Below are 24230 nucleotides of genomic sequence, written 5' to 3'. Positions count from 1 at the left end.
TTTGAAAAGGAAGGAAAATATTTTATTAAAAGTTTTTTAAAGTTTGTGAATTGAAGTCTATGAAAACAAACTACTTGATACAAAAACATTCAGATTAGATGTTAAAATAAATCAGCACATTTGAAAATACTATAAATTATATTTCAAACAAATATATACACATTATGTTAACCTTCAACAGGATCCATTATGACTACTTAGAACACTGATATGTATATCTTTTAAGTATGTAAAAATTACATAGCTGTTAACTTTGTATGGCAATTCACCTACAACACATTTAAGAAAGCATTACAAAATTCATTATATAATAATTCTACAAATGTTTTCTCATATTTACCAAAGCCTACCAAAGTCCACAGGGCACAAATATTGGCCAAATAGTTCTTTTATCTTAGACATAAAGACGTTTTTGCTGTTTTTTAGAACCATTAAGATGGCTAAGAGAATCAACTTTATGGAGCTTAGCTGTTCTCAGGCATCTGAATGGGGGTGGGGAGAAGTCCTCAAGTTACAAGAATCACAGTTACTTTTTTAGGATAAAAAAATAAAAACATTGCATTTGATGACATTACAGTCAAAATGAGCTCTAATACAAATGTATATGGAGAGGTTGTGAAGAATAAATCGGATATCCCAGGGGAGGTTCTGCTGCTTGTACTGTAAGATTTCTTAAAAGTAGTGGATGAGCTTGTATACTATAACGTTCTTCATCATCGTTTGTAGCATAAAGTAATTCCCATGAAAGATTGGCCCACTGACCTCTAACAGCTTCAGGATTTAACTTTCCCACTTGGATCAATAATTCTTGAAGGCTAAGTACTCTCCCAGTGTAAATTCCCTTTAAAGGAAAAAAGGTAGGAGGAGGAGAAAAAGAAAAGAGATTACATTTAGGTCTTTCTCTTTTATTCATAAACTTAGAGAAAAACTGCATTGTAACTAGGCAAACTTTTCCCAAGTTCAAAAAACAGAAAGTAGTGTTTTAAAATGTACACAAGTTGCTTGTATTCAGAATCAAGAATTACCTCTACTCCCTTGGTTCTTTAAATAAAAGAAAAGTTTCCTGGCAGCCATCTCAATCACCATTAGGCAAAATCTTAGTCACTTCTCTTTGTCTGCCTTCTCTGATCTGTCGCCTCAGCGACGCATAGTCATAAATACTATTTGGTGGTGAATGATACAATAGGCTCTTTTTAAAGAAACAGCTTTGTTGAGATATAATTCACATTCCATATAATTCACATTTACTTACTATATGCAATTCAGTGGTTTTTATTATAGTCACAGATACGTGCAACCATCACCACAGTTAAGTTTTAAAACATCATGACCTCAAGAAGCATCCTTGTACTCTTTAGTTCTCACCATTCTATCTCCTCACTGACCATTCCCTAAGCAACCACTAACATACTTTCTATCTTTATAGACTTGCCTGTTCTGTAAATTTCACTTGAAATGCATCATATAATATGTGGTCTTTTGTGACTGATTTCTTTCACTTAGCATATTTTCAAGGTTCATCTATGTTGTAGCATGTATCAGTACCTTATTCCTTTTTATGGCAGAATAATATTCCATCATATAGATATACTAAAATTTGTTTTCAGCAATTGATGTACAGTTGGTTTGTTTCCACCTCATAGCAATTAAGACTAATGTTGCTATAAACATTCATGTACAAGGTTTCATGTGGATTTATGTTTTTATTTCTCTTAGGTATATATATACTTAGGGATAGAACTGCTAGGTCATATGTTAACTCTATGCTTAACTATTTGAGAAACTGCCAGAATGTTTTACAAAGTGGCTGTACCATTTTACATTCCCAAGAGCAGAAGAGGGTTCCAATTTCTCCACATCTTGTTAACACTTATTTTCAGACCTTTTGATTTTAGCCAACCTGTGTGTGTGAAGTATTATTTTATTGCAGTTTTGATTTGCACTTCCCTGATGACTAATTACACGAAGCACTTCTCATGTACTTATTGGCAACTTGTACATCCTCTTTAAAGAAATGTCTACATAGATCCTTTGTCCACATTAAAATCTATTTATCTTTTTATTATAGAGTTGTAAGAGTTTTTTTTATATATTCTAGTAACAGTCCCTTATCAGATATGGGCAAATATTTTTCCCATTCTGTGAGTTGTCTTTTTACTTTTTTGATGGTGTCCTTTGAGGAACAGAAGTTTTTACTTTTGATGAAGTCATATTTATCTGTTTTTCTTTTGTTTCTCATGCTTTTGGTGTCATATCTAAGAATCTATTGCCAAGTTTAAGGTCATGAAGATTTACCCTTATGTTTCCTTCTAAGAGTTTTATGGCTCTTATGTTTAGGTCTTTGATGTATTTTTGAGTTATTTTAAAAATATGGTATATAAAGTAAGGTCTGCAGTGGGTTGAATAGCATCTCTTTGAAGTTACCTGTGAATGTGACCTTATTTGGAATGGGTACTTTGCAGATGTAATTAAAGATTTAGAGATGAGATCATCCTGGATTTAGATGGGTCCTAAAGGTAGTGACTGACATCCTTATAAAAGAAAGTAGTAGTAGAATTGACACATGAGAGTATAGAGAATAAGGCCATGTAAATATGGAGACTGAGACTGGAGTTACTCAGCCATAGCCAAGGAATGTTAAGGGCCACCAGAAGCTGGAAGAGGCCAGGAAAGATTCTTTCCTAGAGCCGTTAGAGGAAGCGTGGCTCTACTGGCACCTTGACTTCAGCCTTCTAACCTTTAGAACTATGACAGAATACATTTCCATTTTTTAAAAAGTCACCCAGCTTGTGGTAACAATTGTTGCAGCAGCCCTGGGAAACTAATACTAGTAATCCAACATTACTCTTTTGAATGTTGCTATCGGAAGATGATTTCCCCAGTGAATGGTCTTGGCATCCTTGTTGAAAATTAGTTGGCTAAAGACCCATGGGTTTATTTCTGGATCCTCAATTCAATTCCACTGATTCATATGTCTATCCTTATGCCAGTACCATACTGTTCTGATTATTGTTTCATGTAAGTTTTGAAACTTGGAAGTATGAGTCAGCCAATTTTCTTTTTCAAGATCGTTCTGGCTATTCAGGGTCTCTTGAAATTCCATATAAATTTTAGAAAATCAACTTGTCAATTTCCACAAAGAAGCCAACTGGAATTCTGAAAAGGACTGTGTTGAATCTGTAGATATATTTGGAGAGTACTAACATCTTAACAATATTATTTTGATTTATGAACATTGGATATTTATTTAGTTATTTAATTTTCTCTTTTAACAATGTTTTGTAGTTTTCAGAGTGTAAGCTTTGTACTACTACTGCTCAATTTTTCCTAAGTATTTTATTCTTTTTGATGCTATTTTAAGTGGGATTTCCTTAACTTCATTTTTGGTTTGTTCATTGCTAGTGTATAGAAATTCACCAGATTTTTGTATGTTGATCTTATATCTTGCAACCATCCTGAATTTGTTAATCAGTTCTAAGCTTTTTAGTTGATTCCTTAGATATTCTATACATTAAGATCATGTCTTCATTGTTCAATTCCCACCTATGAGTGAGAATATGTGGTGTGTGGTTTTCTGTTCTTGCGATAGTTTACTGAGAATGATGATTTCCAATTTCATCCATGTCCCTACAAAGGACATGAACTCATCATTTTTTATGGCTGCATAGTATTCCATGGTGTATATGTGCCACATTTTCTTAATCCAGTCTATCATTGTTGGACATTTGGGTTGGTTCCAAGTCTTTGCTATTGTGAATAATGCCGCAATAAACATACGTGTGCATGTGTCTTTATAGCAGCATGATTTATAGTCCTTTGGGTATATACCCAGTAATGGGATGGCTGGGTCGAATGGAATTTCTAGTTCTAGATCCCTGAGGAATCGCCACACTGACTTCCACAAGGGTTGAACTAGTTTACAGTCCCACCAACAATGTAAAAGTGTTCCTATTTCTCCACATCCTCTCTAGCACCTGTTGTTTCCTGACTTTTCAATGATTGCCATTCTAACTGGTGTGAGATGGTATCTCATTGTGGTTTTGATTTGCATTTCTCTGATGGCCAGTGATGGTGAGCATTTTTTCATGTGTTTTTTGGCTGCATAAATGTCTTCTTTTGAGAAGTGTCTGTTCATGTCCTTTGCCCACTTTTTGATGGGGTTGTTTGTTTTTTTCTTGTAGATTTGTTGAAGTTCATTGTAGATTCTGGATATTAGCTCTTTGTCAGATGAGTAGGTTGCAAAAGGGAAGGGGAACATCACACTTTGGGGACTGTTGTGGGGTGGGGGGAGGGGGGACGGATAGCACTGGGAGATATACCTAATGCTAGATGACGAGTTAGTGGGTGCAGCGCACCAGCATGGCACGTGTATACATATGTAACTTACCTGCTCATTGCACACATGTACCATAAAACCTAAAGTATAATAATAATAAAATAAAAAAAAAAAGAAATGCTTGGATTGTAGAGGTTTAACAATTGCCTGGTTTTCCTAATGCATACATTAATGTTGGTGCTTCTGTTTTTCATAAACAGATGTGATCAGACAGTTGCACTGACACTGGGTAGAACATAAAAGTGTGGAAAGCTGGTACAATCAAACTTTACTTGGTTGATGAGCATGTTGAATTTTGGAGCTCATATGAATAGATCCCTGGGTGAAAATAAATGCTGACTCAGTAATTTAAAACTATCCCTACACTTGAGCTTCATACAAAATTTAGTTGCTGTCTATTGGCTTTGAAAATTTTCTAGGCCTATAAGAGTCTAAGAAATTACAACCATGAAAAATGAACACATAGGAATCGACTTGATAAGGACTTATGATAGATTTTAGAGTTAGTTTAATTGTGGACCTATTCATGATTTAGTAGTGAGATATATATGCTTAGACATAAGATGCCAACTAAAATTATATTTGAAATGTGAAACAAAAGAAAATATTAATTGGTTAAGGAGATCCATTTTATTATACTGACAATTATATGTCATTTTATCCTTTTTTTTTCTTTTTCACACCACCAAATGCATCCTGAATACATTTGCATGCGATAAGGAAAAGAATAACGTGAATTGCAATGCTATAACCAATTGAATTGTGCTCATATCAAAAGTGAAAAATAATATCCTTAATCGCACATTGAGTCCATTTAATGAGAAAGCTGACAAGTAGACTTTTTTTTTTGTTTAAAGTCCTAAAGATTTTACCAGTGTGACATTTGCAATATCTAATAAGTGCTTAACTTAAAAAATAACTGAGGATGAAGAATCTGTCAAAATGGGAGTTTCATTTAAAATGAAAAGAGAGGTACAGACTTTTAATATACAATTTCATGTTATTTGTATGTCAACTAATTAAAGTGATGTGATTATCCTTTCATTTAAAAAAAAAAAAAAGATCATGTCATCTGTGAATAGAGATAATTTTACTTCTTCCTAATCTGAATGCCTTTTATTTCTTTTTCTTGCCGAATTACTCTGGTGTCTTAGCTCAGGCTGCTATAACTAAATACCATAGACTAGGTGACTTAAAGAAGAGACATTTATTTCTCATAGTTCTAGAGGCTGGGAAGTCACAAGATCGGGGTGGTTTCATGGCTGGGTTCTGATGAGGGCTATCCTCCTGGCTCATGGATAGCCATCTTCTTATTCTGTTCTACAGCAGAAAGACAGGAAGCTGTGGGTGTCTCTTCCTCTTCCTATAAGGGCACTAACCCCATCATGGGGCTCCATGCTCACGATCTCATCTAAGCCTAATTACCTCCCAAAGGCCCCACCTCCTACTACCATCAGGCTGGTCTCAAACTTCTGACTTCAGGTGATCCGCCTGCCTCAGCCTCCCAAAGTGCTGGGATTACAGGTGTGAACCACTGTGCCCAGCCTTATGTTAACCTTAAAAAAAAAATGCTATTTCTCTTTCTTCCTGTAGATTCAAGAATCCAGAAATGAATTATCTGGATTCATTTCCTTTATCCAGTACAGCTTTGCCCCTACTGGCTTCCTTTGTGCAATTATTAGCAAATTACATTCCTATATGTTACAGGCCCAACAATACATGAATACATATCGTTTTAGGCTTCAACATATAAATTTGGGGCGTACATAAACATTCAGTCCATACCACCTGGCTAGAAGTTCTAGTACAATGTTTAATAAAAGTGGTAAGGGTAGACATTCTCGTCTTCTTGATCTTAGTGGTAAGCATCCAATCTTTCACCAATAATTATGATGTTCACTGTGAGTTTTTCATAGATGTTCAGGTTGAAGAAGTTCCCTTCTTTCTTATTTTGTTTTTACTATGAAAGGGTGTGGGATTTTGTTAAATAGTTTTTTTATATCTACCGAGATGATCATGTGGTTTGTGTCTTTTATTTTATATATTTTATATATTACATATCTATATATTAATAAAATATTATATATTTTATATATCATAGCACTTCCTGTGCTCAAGCAATCTTCCCACTTCAGCCTCCAGAGTAGCTGGGACTACAGGAACATACCACCATGTATGGATAATTTTGTTTATTTTTTTCTAGAGACAAGGTCTTACTATGTTGCCCAGGCTGGTCTTGAACTCCTGGACTCAAGTGATTCACCTGCCTTGGCTTCCCAAAGTGCTGGGATTACAGGCATTTTCTTAAATCCAATCTGATAATCTCTGCCTTTCATTTGGATTATTTAATCCATTCCCATTAATTTTATTACTGAAATAGCTGAATTTTGTCTGTCATTTTCCTTTGTTTTCTTTGTCTCATATCTTTTTTATCCCTCTATTCTTTCTTGACTTTCTCTCGTATTACGTGACTATTTTGTAATATGCCATTTAAATTTCTTTAATGATTATTTTCACTTTTTTTCTCAGTTATTTCCTCAATGGTTGACTAAAGCTTACTCTCTGTCTTACAAGATTCAGCCTCAGATTTATACTAATTGTGGTGAAGCAGAAATACTACTCTTAAAACGTTCTAGTTCCTTTTCTTCCCTTCTGTGGTATTGTTATACATATCACATTATAAACGTTACAAATCCAACAGTACATAGTTATAATTATCACTTTACATAATTTTATGCCTTTAAAAGAAGCTGAGAGAAAAGGAAGCAAGTATACATTTATTGTGTTTGTTATATTAATTATTTTTATTTTTTAGAGACAGGGTCTTGCTCCATCACCTAGGATGGAGTGCAGTGGTGCAGTCATAGCTCACTATAACCTGAACACCTGGCTCAAGTGGTCCTCCCACCTCAGCCTCTCAAGTGGTAGCTAGGACTACAAATGCATGCCACCACACCTGGCTAATTTTTATTTTTTGTAGAGATGGGCTAGAGATGGGCTCTTGCTATGTTGCCCAGGCTGGTCTCAAACTCCTGGTCTCAAAGCAATCCTCCTGCCTTGGCCTCCCAAAGTGCTGGGATTATAGTCATAAGTTACCATGCCCAGCCTTGTTATGTTACCCTTCTTTTTTTTTTTTGAGATGGAGTCTTGCTCTTGTTGCCCAGGCTGGAGTACAGTGGTGCAATCTCGGCTCACTGCAACCTCCACCTTCTAGGTTCAAGCGATTCTCCTGCCTCAGCCTCCCAAGTAGCTGGGATTACAGGCGCCTGAGTAGCTGGGATTACAGGCACCCACCACCACACCCAGCTAATTTTTTTTGTAGTTTTAGTAGAGACAGGGTTTCACCATGTTGGCCAGGCTGGTCTCAAACTCCTGACTTCAGGTGATCCGCCTGCCGCGGCCTTCCAAAGTGCTGGGATTACAGGCGTGAACCACTGCGCCCAGCCTTATGTTAACCTTAAAAAAAATGCTATTTCTCTTTCTTCCTGTAGATTCAAGAATCCAGAAATGAATTATCTGGATTCATTTCCTTTATCCAGTACAGCTTTGCCCCTACTGGCTTCCTTTGTGCAATTATTAGCAAATTACATTCCTATATGTTACAGGCCCAACAATACATGAATACATATTGTTTTATAGAACTGCTTTTCAAATAGTTAAGAGAAGAAATATGCCGTTTTACTGTTTTTTATAATTACACAGTTACCTTTATTGGTGCTCTTTGTTTTTGTGTGTGAATTTGAATTATTGTCTATGGTCACTTACTTTCAGCCTGAAGAACTCTAGTATTTCTTGTAAGGTGGGTCTGGTAGCAACAAATTCTGTTTTTGTTTATCTGGGAATTTCTTTATTTTGCTTTCATTTTTGAAAGATCACTTTGCTAGATATAGGGTCCTTGGTTAACCTTTCTGTTTTGGGTTTTTTTTAGGGGGCACTTTGAATATGTCATTCCATGCGTCTGGCCTCCATTGCTTCTGATGACAAATCAGAATTTTATATGACTTTCCTTAAAATGTACAAGTAGTTTTTACTTGGTGCTTTCAAGGTTTTCTCCTGGTCTTTGGATTTCCACATTTTTACTATGATGTATTTGCCTGCAGATCTCTTTGCATTTATTCTAAAGTTCACTGAAGTTCCTGGATGTGTGGATTAATGCTTTACAATAAATTTAAGAAGTTTCAGCCATCATTTCATCAAATAATTTTTTTTCTCCCTTCCCTCTCTCTCCTCTCCTTCTGATACTAAGTATATGTTGGAGCAGTTAATGGTGTCCCACGTTTCTCTGAAGCTCTCTTCCTTTTTATTCATTCTTTTCTCTTCTTTGGATTGCATAATCTCTATTGATCTAGAATCTTCAAGTTCACTAATTCTTTCTTCCGCCAGTTCAAATCTACTGTTGAGCCCCTCTAGTGGAATTTTTCATTTGGTTCTTTTTTATAATTTCTATCTCTACATACATTCTCTATTTGATGTGAAATTGTCACCATACTGTCCTTTATTTCTTCAACCATTATTTCCTTTGGTTCTCTGAACATATTTATAATGACTACTATGAAATCTTTATTAAATCTGACATCTGTTCCCTCTTACAGGCAAGCCTGGTTGTCTGCTTTTTTCCCTCGATACATGGGTTAGACTTTCCCATTTCTTTGCATATCTCAACTTTTTGTTGAAAATTGGATATTCCAGATAACACTGTAGAAATTCTGGGTGCTGGTCCTCTTCAATCCTAACTCCAGGGCTTGTTATTATTATGTACTTGTTTGTTTAGTGATTGGCTGGCTTACTGTAGTGAAGTCAATCCCTGTCTGCTCCCTACCATCCCCTGCCCTGTTTGAAGTCTCAGATATGGCCTCTCATAGAGTACAGCCAAACTGCGAATGCAGTGTAGTTAACTTGTGTAGTTACCTTGGGATGGTTTTGGCAGGGCTATCTTGTCTGTTAAGTGTTCATACCCAGCTATTAAGCTCCACCGATTGCCAGCTGGTTACTCTATGTTTTCAACAAAGACCTGGGGCATAAATTGCTCCACAGACTGATCCAATTAAACGTGAACTCCTTGAAAGGAATAGCTTTTGATGTGTTTGAGATTTGTTCTGATCCCAGGAAGGCTCTTTGCTCTTTCTTCCCCTGAAAAAAATCTAGCCAGTTTACAGTTTAGCTTAATGAACCTACCAGTCTCCTAAACATTAGTCTGCACCACAACCTCCACCATTTATGTTGTTTTCTTTTTTTGACACTATCATAAAACAGCAAGTCCTCCACTGTTTTCAAGAACATTTTGGGCTTTAATGTGTCTATACTCTGTTGCAGATAAATCAGTTCCTCTGGGAAGAAGAGATTCAGAGCTTTTGTTGTTGTTAATAATAATTTGCTTCACCCACTGGGCAAAATCTCTGAGCCAGAGTTCTGGGCGATGGCATGCTTCTCTCTTGAGCGACACTTCTGCTTTAGGAGATAAGCACTTGGTGGAGGGAAGGAGTAGCCTCAGGTCTCTCCAGCTTGCCTCTCCCAGCATAGGACCTCCACATTATGAGTGGGCAAGAGTGATCAAGGCCCCAGTATTTTCAGTGGCACCACAGCCAAGATAAAGCCTCCATCCCGTAAGTGCAGTTGGCCAGAAGGGAATCTTTACTTGGACATCACATGCCTGGAATCCAGCCTCAGCAATAGGTAGCTGGGACAGGATTAAAAATGTTGAACTCCTGCCCTTCCTAGGAAAACAGTCCTCCAACTGGGAGCTAACAGAGAAGAGAGCCTACGTTCTGGGTTGTACCAGTCTGAGGGGAGATTCCATCTTGCTGAGGTTCAGGTGGGGTAGGTCTTGGTTCAAATACTGCAGTCTCTTGCTATTCTCACTGGGTTTTAGCAGATTTCTTTGAATAAATGTGTGTTCATTTGCTGTATGCCCTTAGGAGACTTTCTAAGACTTTAAATGGTTATTTAAAAAATAATAATTTTCATCAGTTTCACTGGGGAGTGCATTTGCAGAGCTCCTCAAACCATAACACCAGACAGACAAAACCATGATAAGCTCATAACATTGAATCTTTCATATTGTGTACACTTGATGACATTTTAAATGCAATAAGAACAAGTACTAAATCTTAAAGAGTCATCCCCTATTTTAAGTCTCTGGATTTTCACAGGTTAGGTTTGCTTCAATAGAGTATAAATGTCAGCAAAATACTTTGCCACTTACAAATAAATTTTTCTAGGAGTCAAATCCAAGTGATGATTCATACACTTGAACACAGGAATACAATCCATTTAATCAAATATGTTATAGCATACTACACATACTTAGCTCTTATAGGTCAGGCATTGCACTATGGCTACACAACATTTTTAATTGGCTCCTCTTCAGCTGGCAAAAGTAGAGAAATCAGCTATTCTAGAGTTCATCTAGCTTAGCCATAAAAGTCATGATTACAAATGCCTTAAAACTATAATTAATATATCACAGCTATAATGTTATATCATTTATCACTTAGTTCAAATACTTTATAACTGATATCCATTCTTTAAGGTTAGTATATATAAGTTGAAAAATTTTTTAACCTTACCATATTAGAATCATACCCCAGAGAAAACAAGTATGGCTTTTCTTGTAAAATTGCTTCCTTCCACTTTTCATCAGATACCAAACCAATGTACCAGTCACGTTCATATTCTTCAAGGCACTTAATCAGTTCTCTAAAGTCTTCTATTGGACCTAAACTTGCTTTATCAATCATTAGTTTCAGAGTATACCTAAAAAAAATGGAGAACCGAAGAATTTTAGAATATTTGCTGTCAACTTTAAAGATCAAATAGACTTTGTTAAATCAATATTTTAAGACATTGAACTGAAATCATATCTATTTCAGATAAAAAGTGGAGGAAGAAATGATGCAGTTAAGGTGAAGAAATCAGAAAGCCATTAAAAAAATAGGTTTTCCATATAAACAATACCAAAGGAAGCACAAATTAAAGTGTACCCTTGATATAATCACACCACACATGAAACATTTTTTTCATTTTGAAGAAAGTAAATTTTAAAAAACTAGAAACGAATAACTGTCTTCTTGTACGTGATTTAGAAAAATCAGTATTTTTCCACCAATGTTATAAGTTACATATGATCAAAATGGATTACCTGAATGCTTTCAGTGCTAGTTGAAACAGTTCTGGCTTTTCTGTGAGCCAGTCCAAAGCAACAGACCAAGGCAAAACACCACTGTAAACTCTCAATATATGACCAGGACTAGGAGCCATATTGTCTATTCCAAATAAACTAAAATAACAAGTCATTACTGTATGAACATAAAAGTCTTTTAAAACTTTGTCCTTGGCAATTTCTTCCGGGACATTTGAGGCCTTCTCTTCCGAATGAAAACATTCCAACTGCCTTAAAACAAATTGGTACCAGTCTTCTGGAAATAACGAGCTCATCTCCTTCATTTTGGAACTGAGTATACAGCTAGTCCTCCACTCTGCGGGTAAGCAAACTAAGTGAGAATGTGAACAACTGAACTCCATGAGAGGAATACATGGCATGTCCTCTTGTTTTCCTCTGTCAACAGCAGGGTATCCTAATAGAACTGCTTTGTAAAGATCGGTTTCAGGAACAGTGCCTGTAGAATGATCACCAACCCTCTGTGATTCTACTGATCCTGGAATAAACAAATTTGTACCTGGCAAATCTTTCAACTGATGTTTTTCTTCTATTACTTTTTTGATAGTTGGCTCGTCATCAAAAATATTATCATCAGACCAGTCATTAGAAGTTTCTGAATTTAAACTATGTATGTCTTCTGGGGATTTGGGAGGTGGCGAAGTGTTCAAAGCAGGCAAGATTAGAGGTGCTTTCCCTTTATTTTCAGTGTTGTGAACATTCTCTTTTATGCCAGGCCTTTTGGAGCAGTATTGAACAAGTATCCACACAAGTACTTTAATCAGGTCACCTTTAAATTCTTTTAAGTTTTCATGAGAATCAATTATGCCTGATAGAACACTCCTGGCATCAGAATATAATTTCACAGGCAAAACAGTACAGGGTGTCAAGACATTTCCAAAGTGTTCATTAAGGGAACATACTCTTGTGTATTCTTGCTCAAAAGCATCTTCAAAAACTTCATCAACTCTGCGAGCTTCTGCAGTATGACAGGATGTTTCCTGCAATTCTAACCCCTAAAGAAGAAATAAAAAGTACTTGAGTTTATAATCATTTATTACATGATATACAGCAACTAGTCTTGTAAATGCCCACAGATTCTCATCACAAAAATATGGAAAATAACAAAAACAATTTCTTTAACTCAAGAGCAACATCCTGACTTAAAGTTAATGGCACTTAACACATTTGATTCTGGATAGAGATTAAAAATAACGCTACTATTATTTTTGAAAATATTACAGAAATTCTACTAGAAATTGGGCAAATTTATTAGGTATGAATATAATTTTAAAAGACTATAATCATAGTTAAGAGTGAGCCACACAGTAAAAACTTTTAAATTATAATCCTGGAGGAGAAAAAAAGCAAAATTAGAATTATACAGTATATACAGTAGTATTATATGCTTTCCATCCCACTTTATGAGACTAATAGCATTATTCAATGTATGGATATGCCAGAATTTATTATTCTCCTGTTCCAGATTTATAACATCAGAATGCAGATTTACTTCTTTGATTACTTTGGTTACTGCTATGTCAGTAGTGCCTAAACCAGTATCTGGTACACAGTGGGTATGCAACAAATATATGCTGAGTGAATGAATATTATCAATATAGCCTTACATAAATTTTAAACACCTTTTGATTACCTCCTTAGAAGGAATCACTTGACAAGGATGTATCAGGTCACTATTTACTATTATAATTGCTACTGCTTATTTAAATATTTAAATATTGCTTATTTATATATTTTTACAAAGCTGTCAGTGCCTTCAGAACTTGTTTTTAAGTCACAGCTCCACCAGGTGCTGGCACACAACTTGAGCAGTTAACCTACCCTCTCTGAGATTTCTTTTTCCTCTGTTTCAAAGGAAAATAATCCTAGTGTATATGGTTGTGAAGGTTGCATGTTTTGTAAATTTTAAAGTATTAATATAATTGTTAATAGACGGCATGGCCTAACCCAGCTTGTGTCAAAAAAAGACAGACAGAAAAAAAGAGTACCACCAAAAAGTATATTTTTAAACCACATATGTCACAGACCACAAAGGATCAATCAACATTATTAGGTATTATTAAACCATATCATTTTTAAATAGAATAAAATTAAGTAATCAAAATATCCTCAATATTTTTTGTCTTCCGGTATGGGTTAGACTAGAGCAGAGGTTCTCAATCTGTAGGTGAGTCAGCATCACTCGGAGCGCTCTTTGAAATAAAGATTGCTGAGCCCACCCCTAGAGTTTCTAACTTGGTAGGTTCAGGGTAGGGCTCAAGAATTTTCACTCCTAACAAGTTCTCAGGAAATATTACTAATACTAGTCTGGGCACTGCATTTTGAGAACCACTGGACTAAAGAGACAGCTTTTTAGTCACTAGCGATTTTATCCAATCTGTGCTAGTACAAAAAATTCACTTACTATTCATTATACAAAACAAAACAAAACAAAACATTTGTTAAAGGCCTATTCTGTGCCAGGCACTGTTTCAGGGGCTTAGGATGTATTCCTGAATAAAAACAAGAGATCCCTGTGCTTGTGATACTACTTATAAAGTGAGGGACATGGGTAATCACCAGTAAAACTAATCAGTAAATTACATAGTTTGTGAGAAGGTATAAGTACTATAAAAATAATGAAAAAGTAAAGCAAGGCAAGGGGGCTTGGGAGTGCTGGGATAAGAGTGGGAGTATAATTTTAAATATGATGGCCGTAGGAAATCTCACTGAGGAGGTGACATTTGAGCAAAGACCTGAAAGTGGTGAGGGAGGGAGTTAGATGATTATATGAAAGTAGAGTGTTTCAGCCAGAGGGAATAGCCAGTAGGCTGGAACGGAGTGAGAGGGTTAAAGCAATAAAGGCCAAAGAGGGAATAGGAAGCCTGACCATTTAGAGCCTGGCTTTTACTCTAAATGAAAGAAGAGATCCACTGCAGGGTTTTGAGTACAGAAGTGAGATGGTTTGACTTAGATTTTAAAGATCATTCTGGCTGACAGTATACTGTAGAGGCACATAGGTGGAAGCAGGATGACCAATTAGGAGGCTATTTCAATTATCCAGGTAAGGGATCAAGGTAGCTGGGATCAAGGTGGTAAAAAGAGATGGGATACAGAATATGGTTTATAGGTGGAGCCCATAGGATTTCTTGTGGGACTGGGCGTGGGAGTATACAAGTAAAAAAGGAGTCAAACATGACTAGTATTTTTGGCCTGAACAACCAGGACAGAGTTGTCAGCAAGGACTACTAGGCTCTGGGACACCCTCGTGTTAAAAGGTCAAAGAAAAGAGAAGGAACCACAAAGTAGAGAAGTAACCCATGAAACAAGTGAAAAGAAGAGAACACCTGTGTAAAATGCTGCTGATGGTTCGAATAAGACTGGTTCTGAGAGTTGATCACTGGACTTAGCAACGTGCCAGTCACTAGAGACCTTGACAAGAGCAGGTTGGGTGGAATAGTAAGGTCAAAAACCTAGAGTAAGTTGAAGATAGAATGGAAGAAATTAAATTGGAGATACAATTATAAGCAGCTCTAATAAGGCCATTTTGCTCTTCAAGGAAGGAGACAAATAGGGTATAGCAGGTAGGGGCAGTAGGATTAGAAGATAGTTTTTATTAAGTTGAGAATGCTTAAATGATATAGGAGTTAAAAAACATTACTGATTCACACTTTTGAGATGCTCAACTAGACAGAGATAACAAGAATAGGACTGGAAGAAAAGGAAGCAGGTATATTTTGCTACCATGCTCTATTATACAATTAACATTAGTCCACCTATCAACATGTGCTTATTGAAATGTACTTTAAAAATCCCTAGGTGTTTTCACAGGTAATTGAAAAGATATTCTTCTTTCAAATTGAGTGTTTGATGTGACCATAACAGGTAAAATTTTACACATGAACTATAAAAATACTAGAGATGTTTTAAATGCACACTGACCTTAATGTTAATACAGCAGTAAGTATAGCCACATTCCAGAATCATTATCCATATTAAACGATCCTGAAAACGCCCCAAGTAATGAGATCCAGGTAGGAGGAGACCTACAACAAATTAGAAAAAACAGAAAATCTATTCAAGCTTCTTTTATTTTGCCATGTGAATCTTCAAAACTGAAAAGACATCTAGAACTGATTCACGACTCCTACCCTCTCACTAGGTCAAGAACAGAAATAACTATTCACTGCGTATCAGGAGGCATTAAATTAACTCTTTACAAGAGCAGCTGGAACAGATAATCTACAGGTGATACTACATAAAAATTCAAGGATTTTCCAGAAAAACAAATTAGAAGTTGTTGTATACAATCTTAAATACATGTTAATTATATTAGGAAAAGTATTGAGTTTATAAAAGTCAGCTTGACAGTCATGACTTAAAATATTTTTGACATTTTTATGCATGCATATAAACATATAAAAGTGTTTTGTGGTTTAAAAATGTACATAAAATGCTATACACTGTACAAATACTTTTTAAATTTAGTTTTTCTCTAAATACTTTTATTAATGAGATTTGCCTGCATCTATGGCAAACAGCTAAAATTTATTATAACTGCTGTCGAAAATACATTGTATCAATTTAACTGAATTTGAGTATTCATTTCCTTACTGATAAACTTTTCAGATGTTTCCAACTTTTCACTATTGTAAATAATGTTGCAGAAATTACCTTTGGGCCAGTCGGCTTGTACAACATGTGGTTCAGAACAGTGTTAACATACCAGAACCGACTACTATTCTTCAAAAGGTCTGCTTATATGGTTGGTCCTTGTCTGGCATCTGGGTACCCCCTACCTGATAAGACTCTCGTATTGTGTCTAACTGTACAAACAATATAGTATACACTGAACACCTGCTCTCCTTTTGGGATTCTGGAGTATTGGTATATGCTAGGCAGACAGCGCCTGCATGACCAGCCTGCAGTAAAAGCCCTGGGCATTGAGTCTCAAATGAGCTTCTCTGGCAGTCAACATATCACACATCACAACTTGTTGCCAGGGAATTAAGTACATTTTGTGCAACTCTGTGCAACTCCTGGAGACTTGCACCTGGTCTCTTTTACTCCTTATGATTTTTCCCTTTGCTGATTTTTCTCTGCATCCTTTTGGTGTAATAAATCTTAGCTGTGAGTCCTCCTAGTGAACCATCAAACCTGGGATAGTCTTGAGGACCCCCAAAACACATGTACTAGAATTCCTCTAGAACTGGAATCACTAAATCACGGAATCTAAAATTGGAATCCCTGAGCCATGGGATATATACATCTTTATTACAGACTACCATTTAACTCTTCAAAGTGGTTGTACAAATTTACATTTCCTTCCAGAAAGGTCTGAAAGTTCTTGTTCCCCATGCCCTAGCCAGTACTTGGTAGTGTCAAATTGTTTACATTTTTGCCACTCTGATGTATGTGAAATATTATCTCATTGCTTTTTTCCCCACCAGAAAATACTTTTTAACACACTTCTTGGTTGAGTATAATTGGTTTGATAATAAAGTCTAATTTTTATCTAATTACTATTTCTGATGGGAGTTTAACCCCACAGGTGTTTTAAAAAATAAAACAGCATTACATAATGAAAATTAATTACCACTGGATAAAAGTATTGTAAGTATAGACTATTTTCTATAAGACAAATGATTATTCATAAAACATCTGTAGTACAAAGATAAAATATTTTTTCTCATAAATCATCTCACATAATAATTAGAAAAGTTCAACCTGAAGTAAGCATTTTATTAAAATTCTAATCTTAAATTGTTACTCTGCCTAGAATGAGTTTGTCAGAAAGTTATCTGTCATTTTAAAAACAAGTTTCAGGGGTTAAAGCACATGGCAGGAGATGACACACTAGTGTCATCAACTTATACCTTATCTAAAACCAACCTTGAGAAGCACAATACAGTTAAAATTTACAGTTAGTGTTTGACAAAAGCATTAAAACTCATAACATTAGTTTACTGTCATCAAAAACCTATTATCTTGCTAATAACTGCATAGCATTTCATTTTGGGAGGCTACCTTACCTACTGATCACTGACCAAAGTTTTTATGCTATCTTGTCCAGACTGCTTAAGTCTCTATAACTCATAAAGTATGAACAAAACTCCGTCTGCTCCTCAAGCTGATATTATGTAAAGCTAGTTTTCACTAAACTTTATGAATGTATGCTACTGCATTTACTTGACATGAATTCATTATAAATTCACGAAAATCTTCGGGGAAAGGTGTTTCCATGTTTCAATGGTGCATTGTAATCTGAATTTATTCAAGAAAACGTAGTTAAAAAATTATCAAATCACCTTAATAAAAATTTCTCTGAGTATTTTTATTTTGTAACTTAATTTAGATGAAAACAAGGAGCAGGAGATAAACTTCTAATTTCATATTTAGTCTTTCTGCCTACACATCAAATTGTTATGGTTGTTATGCTATCTTATGGTTGGATAAAAAGATTGTTTTCCTGTTTGTTATTTTTTTGTACTTTAAATACATTAGTGAGAAGTTCTTGAGCACAACCCATTTACTTACCTAAACTTCCAGCTGCCATTGCAGTCTGCAGTACAGCAGTCAACCTGGGCACCATTTGGTAGTAGTACACTGTATCTGCACACACACAGGCTGTGGTGCCCGCTGCTCCTGGCCAACTCTGAATAGGTCGGGGAAACCCCACCAAGAACACAGGAAGGGTGAAAAGAGGGAGTAAGGGAGAAGAGAGTAGTGTAGAAAAAACTATGATGACCAACACGAATGGAGAAAAGACAATGTTGAGTATACATAAAGTGGCAGTTGTTTTTCGACGTTGTTTTTTCTCTGTCCATGATGTCAAAAGCACAGTCACGGCAAACTGCAATTTAGAGACGAACTGAATCAAACGATCACGTATGATACCAACCTGCAGAAATGTAAAAATTATTTTTATTTATCCTTAGAAGATTTTTCATGAATTTTCAAGATCATATAAGAAAGACTATACAGTAATTTTATTATTGCCCCAGTATTTTTGAAGAAATAAATCTTATTCTTTGATTTTTTGTTAATTTTCTCCAACCTCATAATTAATAAACAAGACTACATTTTAAAGTTTGGACTTTCTTAAAAAAAAAACAAAACAGTAACACTAAAGAGAGCTGACAGTGTACTAACTATGCTTTCAGGTTGAACCACTGTAGGCCACGAATTAGATAATGCAGAAATTGACAAGTTCCTAGAAAGACACAAATTACTGAAACTGGCTCAAGAATAAATAAAAAATCTGAATAACCTACAAAAAGAGATTGAATAATTTAAAAACTACCCACAGAGAGAAGCTGAGGCTCAGATGGCTTCAATACTACAAAATATTACATACCACAAAACATTTCAGATACATATTGAATACTACAGAACATTTATGAATAATCAATACCTATCTTTCACCAACTTCTACCAGAAAACAGAAGAGTATGGAACACTTTCTAACTCATTTTAGGGGACCAGGCAATGATATCACAAGGAAAGAAAACTAGATAAACACACCCCTCCGCCCGCCTCAGCCTCCCAAAGTGCTGGGATTAAAGGTGTGATCCACTGTGTCTGGCCAGAGAAGGATATGTTCTAAGAAATGTGTTCTGCAGTATCTTGAAGTATTAAACATGGAGTTCCTACATACAACCAGAAATTCCAGTCCTAGGTACGTATACCCAAGATAAATGAAAACATATGTTCACAAATAACGAGACTCATCATTGAGTGAATATTACAGACCGTACATACACAAACCTAGCTGGTATAGCCTACTACATACCTAGGCTATATGGTATAACCTATTGCTCATAGGCTACAAACCTGTACTGAATGTTACAGTACTCGATATCGTAGGCAACTGTAACACAATGTTAAGTATTTGTGTATCTAAACATTGAAATTGTACAGTAAAAATACATTATAAAAGATAAAAAATGGTATACCTGAATAGAGCACTTACTATGAATGGGGCTTGCAGCACTAGAAGTTGCTCCAAGTTAGTGAGTGAGTGGTGAATGAATGTGAAGTCCTAGGACATTACTATACACTACTGTAGATTTTTAAAACACTGTACTCTTAGGTTACTCTAAATTTATTTTTAAAATATTTTTCATTCTTCAACAATAAATTAACTTCAGCTTACTATAACTTTTTTATTTTATAAATTTTCTTTTTTACTTTTTGACTCTTTTGTAATGACACTTAGCTTAAAACACATTGTACAGCTGCTCAACATTTTTTCTTTATATCCCTGTTCTATAAGTTTTTTTCTATTTAAAAATTTTTAACTTTTAAAACTTTTTTGTCAAAAATGAAGATACAAAAACACATATCAGTCTAGGCCTACAGAGGGTCAGATCATTAATATTACTGTCTTCCACCTTCACATCTTGTTCCACTGGAAAGTCTTCAGGGGTAATAACATACATGGAGCTGTCATCTCCTATGATAACAATGCCTTCTTCTGGAATACCTCCTGAAGGACCTGCCTGAGGCTGTTTTACAGTCAACTTTTTTTTTTAATATGTAGGAATATACTCTAAAATAATAAAAAGCACAGTAAATACATAAACCAGTAGTTGCTTATTGTCAAGTATTGCATACTGTACACAATTGTATATGCTACACTTTTGTATGACTGGCAGCCCAGTAGGTTTGTTTACACCAACATCACCACAAACATGTGAGTAATGAGCTACCCTACAAGGGCTATACCACTAGCTGATAGGAATTTTTCATCTCCATTATAATCTTATGAAATCACCGTTGTATATGTGGTCTGTCATTGACTGAAACGTCCTTATGCAGTGCATGACTGTACTGATACATGCTATAATATGAATGAACCTTGAAAACATAAAAGTGAAAGAAGCCAGATGCAAAAGATCACATGCTGCAGAATTCCATTCATGTGAAATATCTAAAATATGCAAATCCATAAAGACAGTAGATTAGTAGCTGCTGGGACTACAGTGGGTAGTAGGTGAGATGGAGAGGGGGAATGGGAAATAACAGTTGAGGTTTCTTTTTGGGATGTTGAAAATGTTCTAAAATTAGATTGTGGTGATGACTACAAAACTGAATATATACCACTAAATGGATAAATATTATAGTATGTAAAATATATTTCAGTAAAGCTGTTAAAAGACACATTTACCAGTAAGAGTCTGATTCCTGTATCCAGGCTTCTGTTCCACCATATGTCTGTACTGGAGATCAAGTGTACTGTTGATACAATGACTGTCTCCAATAAAGCATTTTCTGTATTCTGCCATACCTGCAGTATACAAATTATCCATTTTTATCAGGTAGAATTAGATAATCTAAGCAAACTATTAAACAAAATTACAATAAAACTTAGCAATAGGAAAATACTATTAAACACATATTAGGATTACCATTCTAAAGGCTCTTGTGAATCCAATACAGACAGACACTGAGTGGAGCCCTTGTAAGGAACTGTCCAATGAAAGAAATGCTATCATGGCAAAAGGTGATACTAAAACAAAACAAAAAGAGAGAAATTTAATTAAGGCAAAATAGCTCCTTTCTACCATATTTTATTCTGGCAAATATACATTTTTTATGAGCACATTTAAGCAATGAACTAAAAAAGCCAATAAACAAAAAACCAAAACATAAAAGAAAAAACACTTGTATGTGGTATAATACCACACAAATATGGGAATTCAGTAATATTTTTGAATACTTCCAGGATATGATTTGTAACACAAGGTTAATAGACTTTATCTTCCTACCTAAAGTTAGCAAAATCCGCCTGACAATACCAATCTTCATGAGCCTAGTTTGCTTCTCAAAGAATACAGTCACAGTTTGCACATCCTTCGGATAAAAGGGATTTCGGAAAATTCCAATGATATATACACTTTGAATTTCTCTAAGTATCCACAGTATTATAAGTAATATCATCAAACCATAGCCCACAATAGCCTGGGAACTGCTTTTAGAAATCTGTGAGAAGCCAGCAAAGTGATGAAGCAAACTAGTTTCTAAAAGAGCCAAGACTAATATAATGATGTAGAAAAGGCATTCCTTCCATGAAAAATGTTTTTCTGGACCACTGGGTAAATCCTTAGATTTGGCTCCAATTTTGTGACCCATATCACTTAAGTTCAGACTCAGCAAGAAACCAAATCCAGTCATGAAAAGAATCACACCAACAGTGCTTGGAATGAAATATGATGTTATAGCTGTTCCAGCAGACATGATGAACATTACTAATAACCTGTACAGAAAAAAAAGAAAAAAAGATTTACTTGAAAAGAAAAATGTTCTTTAACAATGTTACATACAACATCAATATTTAAAAATAAATACCGTAAGTGGGTTGACATAGATGAGCCTCCAAGGCCGAACTCTAAAACCTGCTCCATTGCCCATAAGAAAAGTGCATCGGGTGGGGGCAGAGTCCCAAGTGCCCACAGAAAGGGTAAAAATACAAACAAGATGTGTAAAATCTGATTCATTTGTTCTAGAGCTGGCATATTTACCATAAACCTATAAAAAAAGAACATTTAAATCACACAGAATATATAGAAGAGGATCTTTTAAGAAAAAGCAAAGCAACACAGAATAACAACACACTCCCTTCCAAAAAAAAAAAAAAAAAACCACACACACACCACAGAAAAGTCTTAGTCCCAACTTACAAATGATCAATACATAAGTGTGACAAGTGTCCTTCTACAACAGCAACTACCCTACACAATTGTGTGCAAGCTTAGCATTTAGAGACTATGTTAATTCAAGTGTGCAAAGGAGGAGGAAGTAATTAAAAGCCATCACTGAGTAGTAAGAAAACTGAATACAGGAATTTGTAAAACTGAACAACGGAGGCCACAGCAAAAACATTTCTCCCCTAAATGTCTAAACTACTACATTGGCTGAAATTCTACCAATGATTCTTCAGAGTTTTAAAATTTTATAATTTAAAATTTCAAGTAACTTTGGAAAGTCAAAGCCTTACTCACATTCATACGTTAGCAGCTAAGAAAGAGGGAAAGCTCTTCTCTTCCTCTTTGTCTTGTACCGTCCCGCTCCCGGGACCCAGAATTTAACATTAGAATGGTTAATATCAGAAATGAGCAACTCAGGTTATGATGTATCTCTGCAGCTTAACCTAAGAACTTAACTAGCATTTACAACACTGTTCCATTTTGTATAAGCAGTGGTATGAATTTGAGAACACAAACTTGCACATTACAATCTCCTCATAAAGTAGTGACTACTTCTACCTTAAGTGGAGAAACTCAAACTTGGCACAGCACTTAACAGTTAAATGTACCATCATCAAACTGCTTCTGATAATTTAATCTTAAAGCACAGAGTATAAACATTATCAATATATTACAAATTTTTTTGAAAATAATGCTAATAAACACTGTGTCCAGAGACCAATAAGGTCAGAGTACTTCTGGGGTTCCAAAGATAACATTCAAAAGAGACAACTAAATCCCAAAACTTATAGCATAATTGTACTTGAATACCCGAACTACTGGAAATCCAAGTTGAGGAGAAAGACAATTTCTGGGGCCAGGCGCAGTGGCTCACGCCTGTAATCCCAGCACTTTGGGAGGCCGAGGCGGGCAGATCACCTGAGGTCAGGAGTTCGAGACCAGCCTGGCCAATGTGGTGAAACCACATCTCTACTAAAAATATAAAAATTAGCTGGGTGTGGTGGTGGGCGCCTGTAATCCCAGCTACTTGGGAGGCTGAGGCAGGAGAATCGCTTGAACCTGGGAGGCGGAGGTTCCAGTGAACCGAGATTGTGCGATTGCACTCCAGCCTGGGCAACAAGAGCGAAAATCCATTTCAAAATAGTAGTAGTAGCAATAATAATAAGACAATTTCTGAAATAATTATCCACTTACGTATATGTTGACAGCCCCAAAGCAAATGTACAGCAATTATGGATATAATATAGTAACGCCATTGTATGTTTGCTCACATAGATGTCAGGAGTATGCCAACTAATGTGCTCTGCCTCATAATGTATGCCCTTCAAATATTTTTTTTTTTTTTTTTTTTTTGAGACAGAGTCTCACTCTGTCCCCAGGATGGAGTGCAGTGGTTCAATCTTGGCTCACTGCAACCTCTGCCTCCCGGGTTCAAGCGATTCTCCTGCCTCAGCCCCCCAGTAGCTGGGACTACAGGCACACACCACCACGCCCAGCTAATTTTTGTATTTTTAGTAGAGACGGGGTTTCACCATGTTGGCCAGGATGGTCTCGATGTCTTGACCTCGTGATCTGCCCACCTCGGCCTCCCAAAGTGCTGGGATTATAGGCGTGAGCCACCACGCCTGGACCAAATTTTTATAAGCAGAGAATTAATGAGCACAAGATTAACAATGTGATGCTAAATTAGAGGACAATACTTTGTTAAAATAAAATTCATTTCATTCTGAGTAGAAACCATTCAAGTAACAAAAAATCAAGAAAATCAAACCACACATAAATAGTAAGCCGCAGGAAAATCAAGGAAAACATGTAGATTGGTACATTTTTTTTCCCCCAAGACAACACTCCTCTATCAAGGATAGGATAATTTGTGTAAAAATAATGTATGCTCATGAAACCTTTTATCAAAACTAGATTCTACCCCTAAATCTCTTTTGGTCCTTTAACAATAAGCAATGGCAAAGTAAAGTATTCATATACAAGGATAACATAATTGAAGTAATCAAACATTGTGATTATTCTCCTG

General features: G+C 35.7%; 1 protein-coding gene across 1 annotated transcript; it reads right to left on the bottom strand.

The window, feature by feature from the left end:
• LOC112128742 (pecanex-like protein 4) lies at positions 1-23105 on the bottom strand. Its single transcript, XM_024231427.3, has 10 exons — positions 22496-23105; positions 21843-22022; positions 21263-21750; positions 20903-21003; positions 20662-20781; positions 18030-18393; positions 15435-15538; positions 11475-12508; positions 10903-11089; positions 1-841 (listed from the first exon to the last, which is right to left on the bottom strand). Coding segments are annotated over exons 1-10 (2832 nt in total). The 5' UTR covers positions 22498-23105; the 3' UTR covers positions 1-589.
• Between the last annotated feature and the right edge of the window lie 1125 nt (positions 23106-24230).

The sequence above is a fragment of the Pongo abelii genome, chromosome 15 (assembly GCF_028885655.2).
Source record: "Pongo abelii isolate AG06213 chromosome 15, NHGRI_mPonAbe1-v2.0_pri, whole genome shotgun sequence".
Classification (NCBI taxonomy): Eukaryota; Metazoa; Chordata; class Mammalia; order Primates; family Hominidae; genus Pongo; species Pongo abelii.
The sequence above is the reverse complement of the archived record's forward strand: the minus strand, read 5'-3'. Positions and strand labels throughout refer to the sequence as shown.

Coding starts and splice junctions, on each gene's coding strand:
- LOC112128742 (XM_024231427.3), bottom strand. Junction 15,539..18,029: donor AATGGCAGCTGGAAGTTTAG/GTAAGTAAATGG, acceptor AATTTGTTGTAG/GTCTCCTCCTACCTGGATCT. Junction 12,509..15,434: donor ACTGCTGTATTAACATTAAG/GTCAGTGTGCAT, acceptor TTTCTTCTTTAG/GGGTTAGAATTGCAGGAAAC.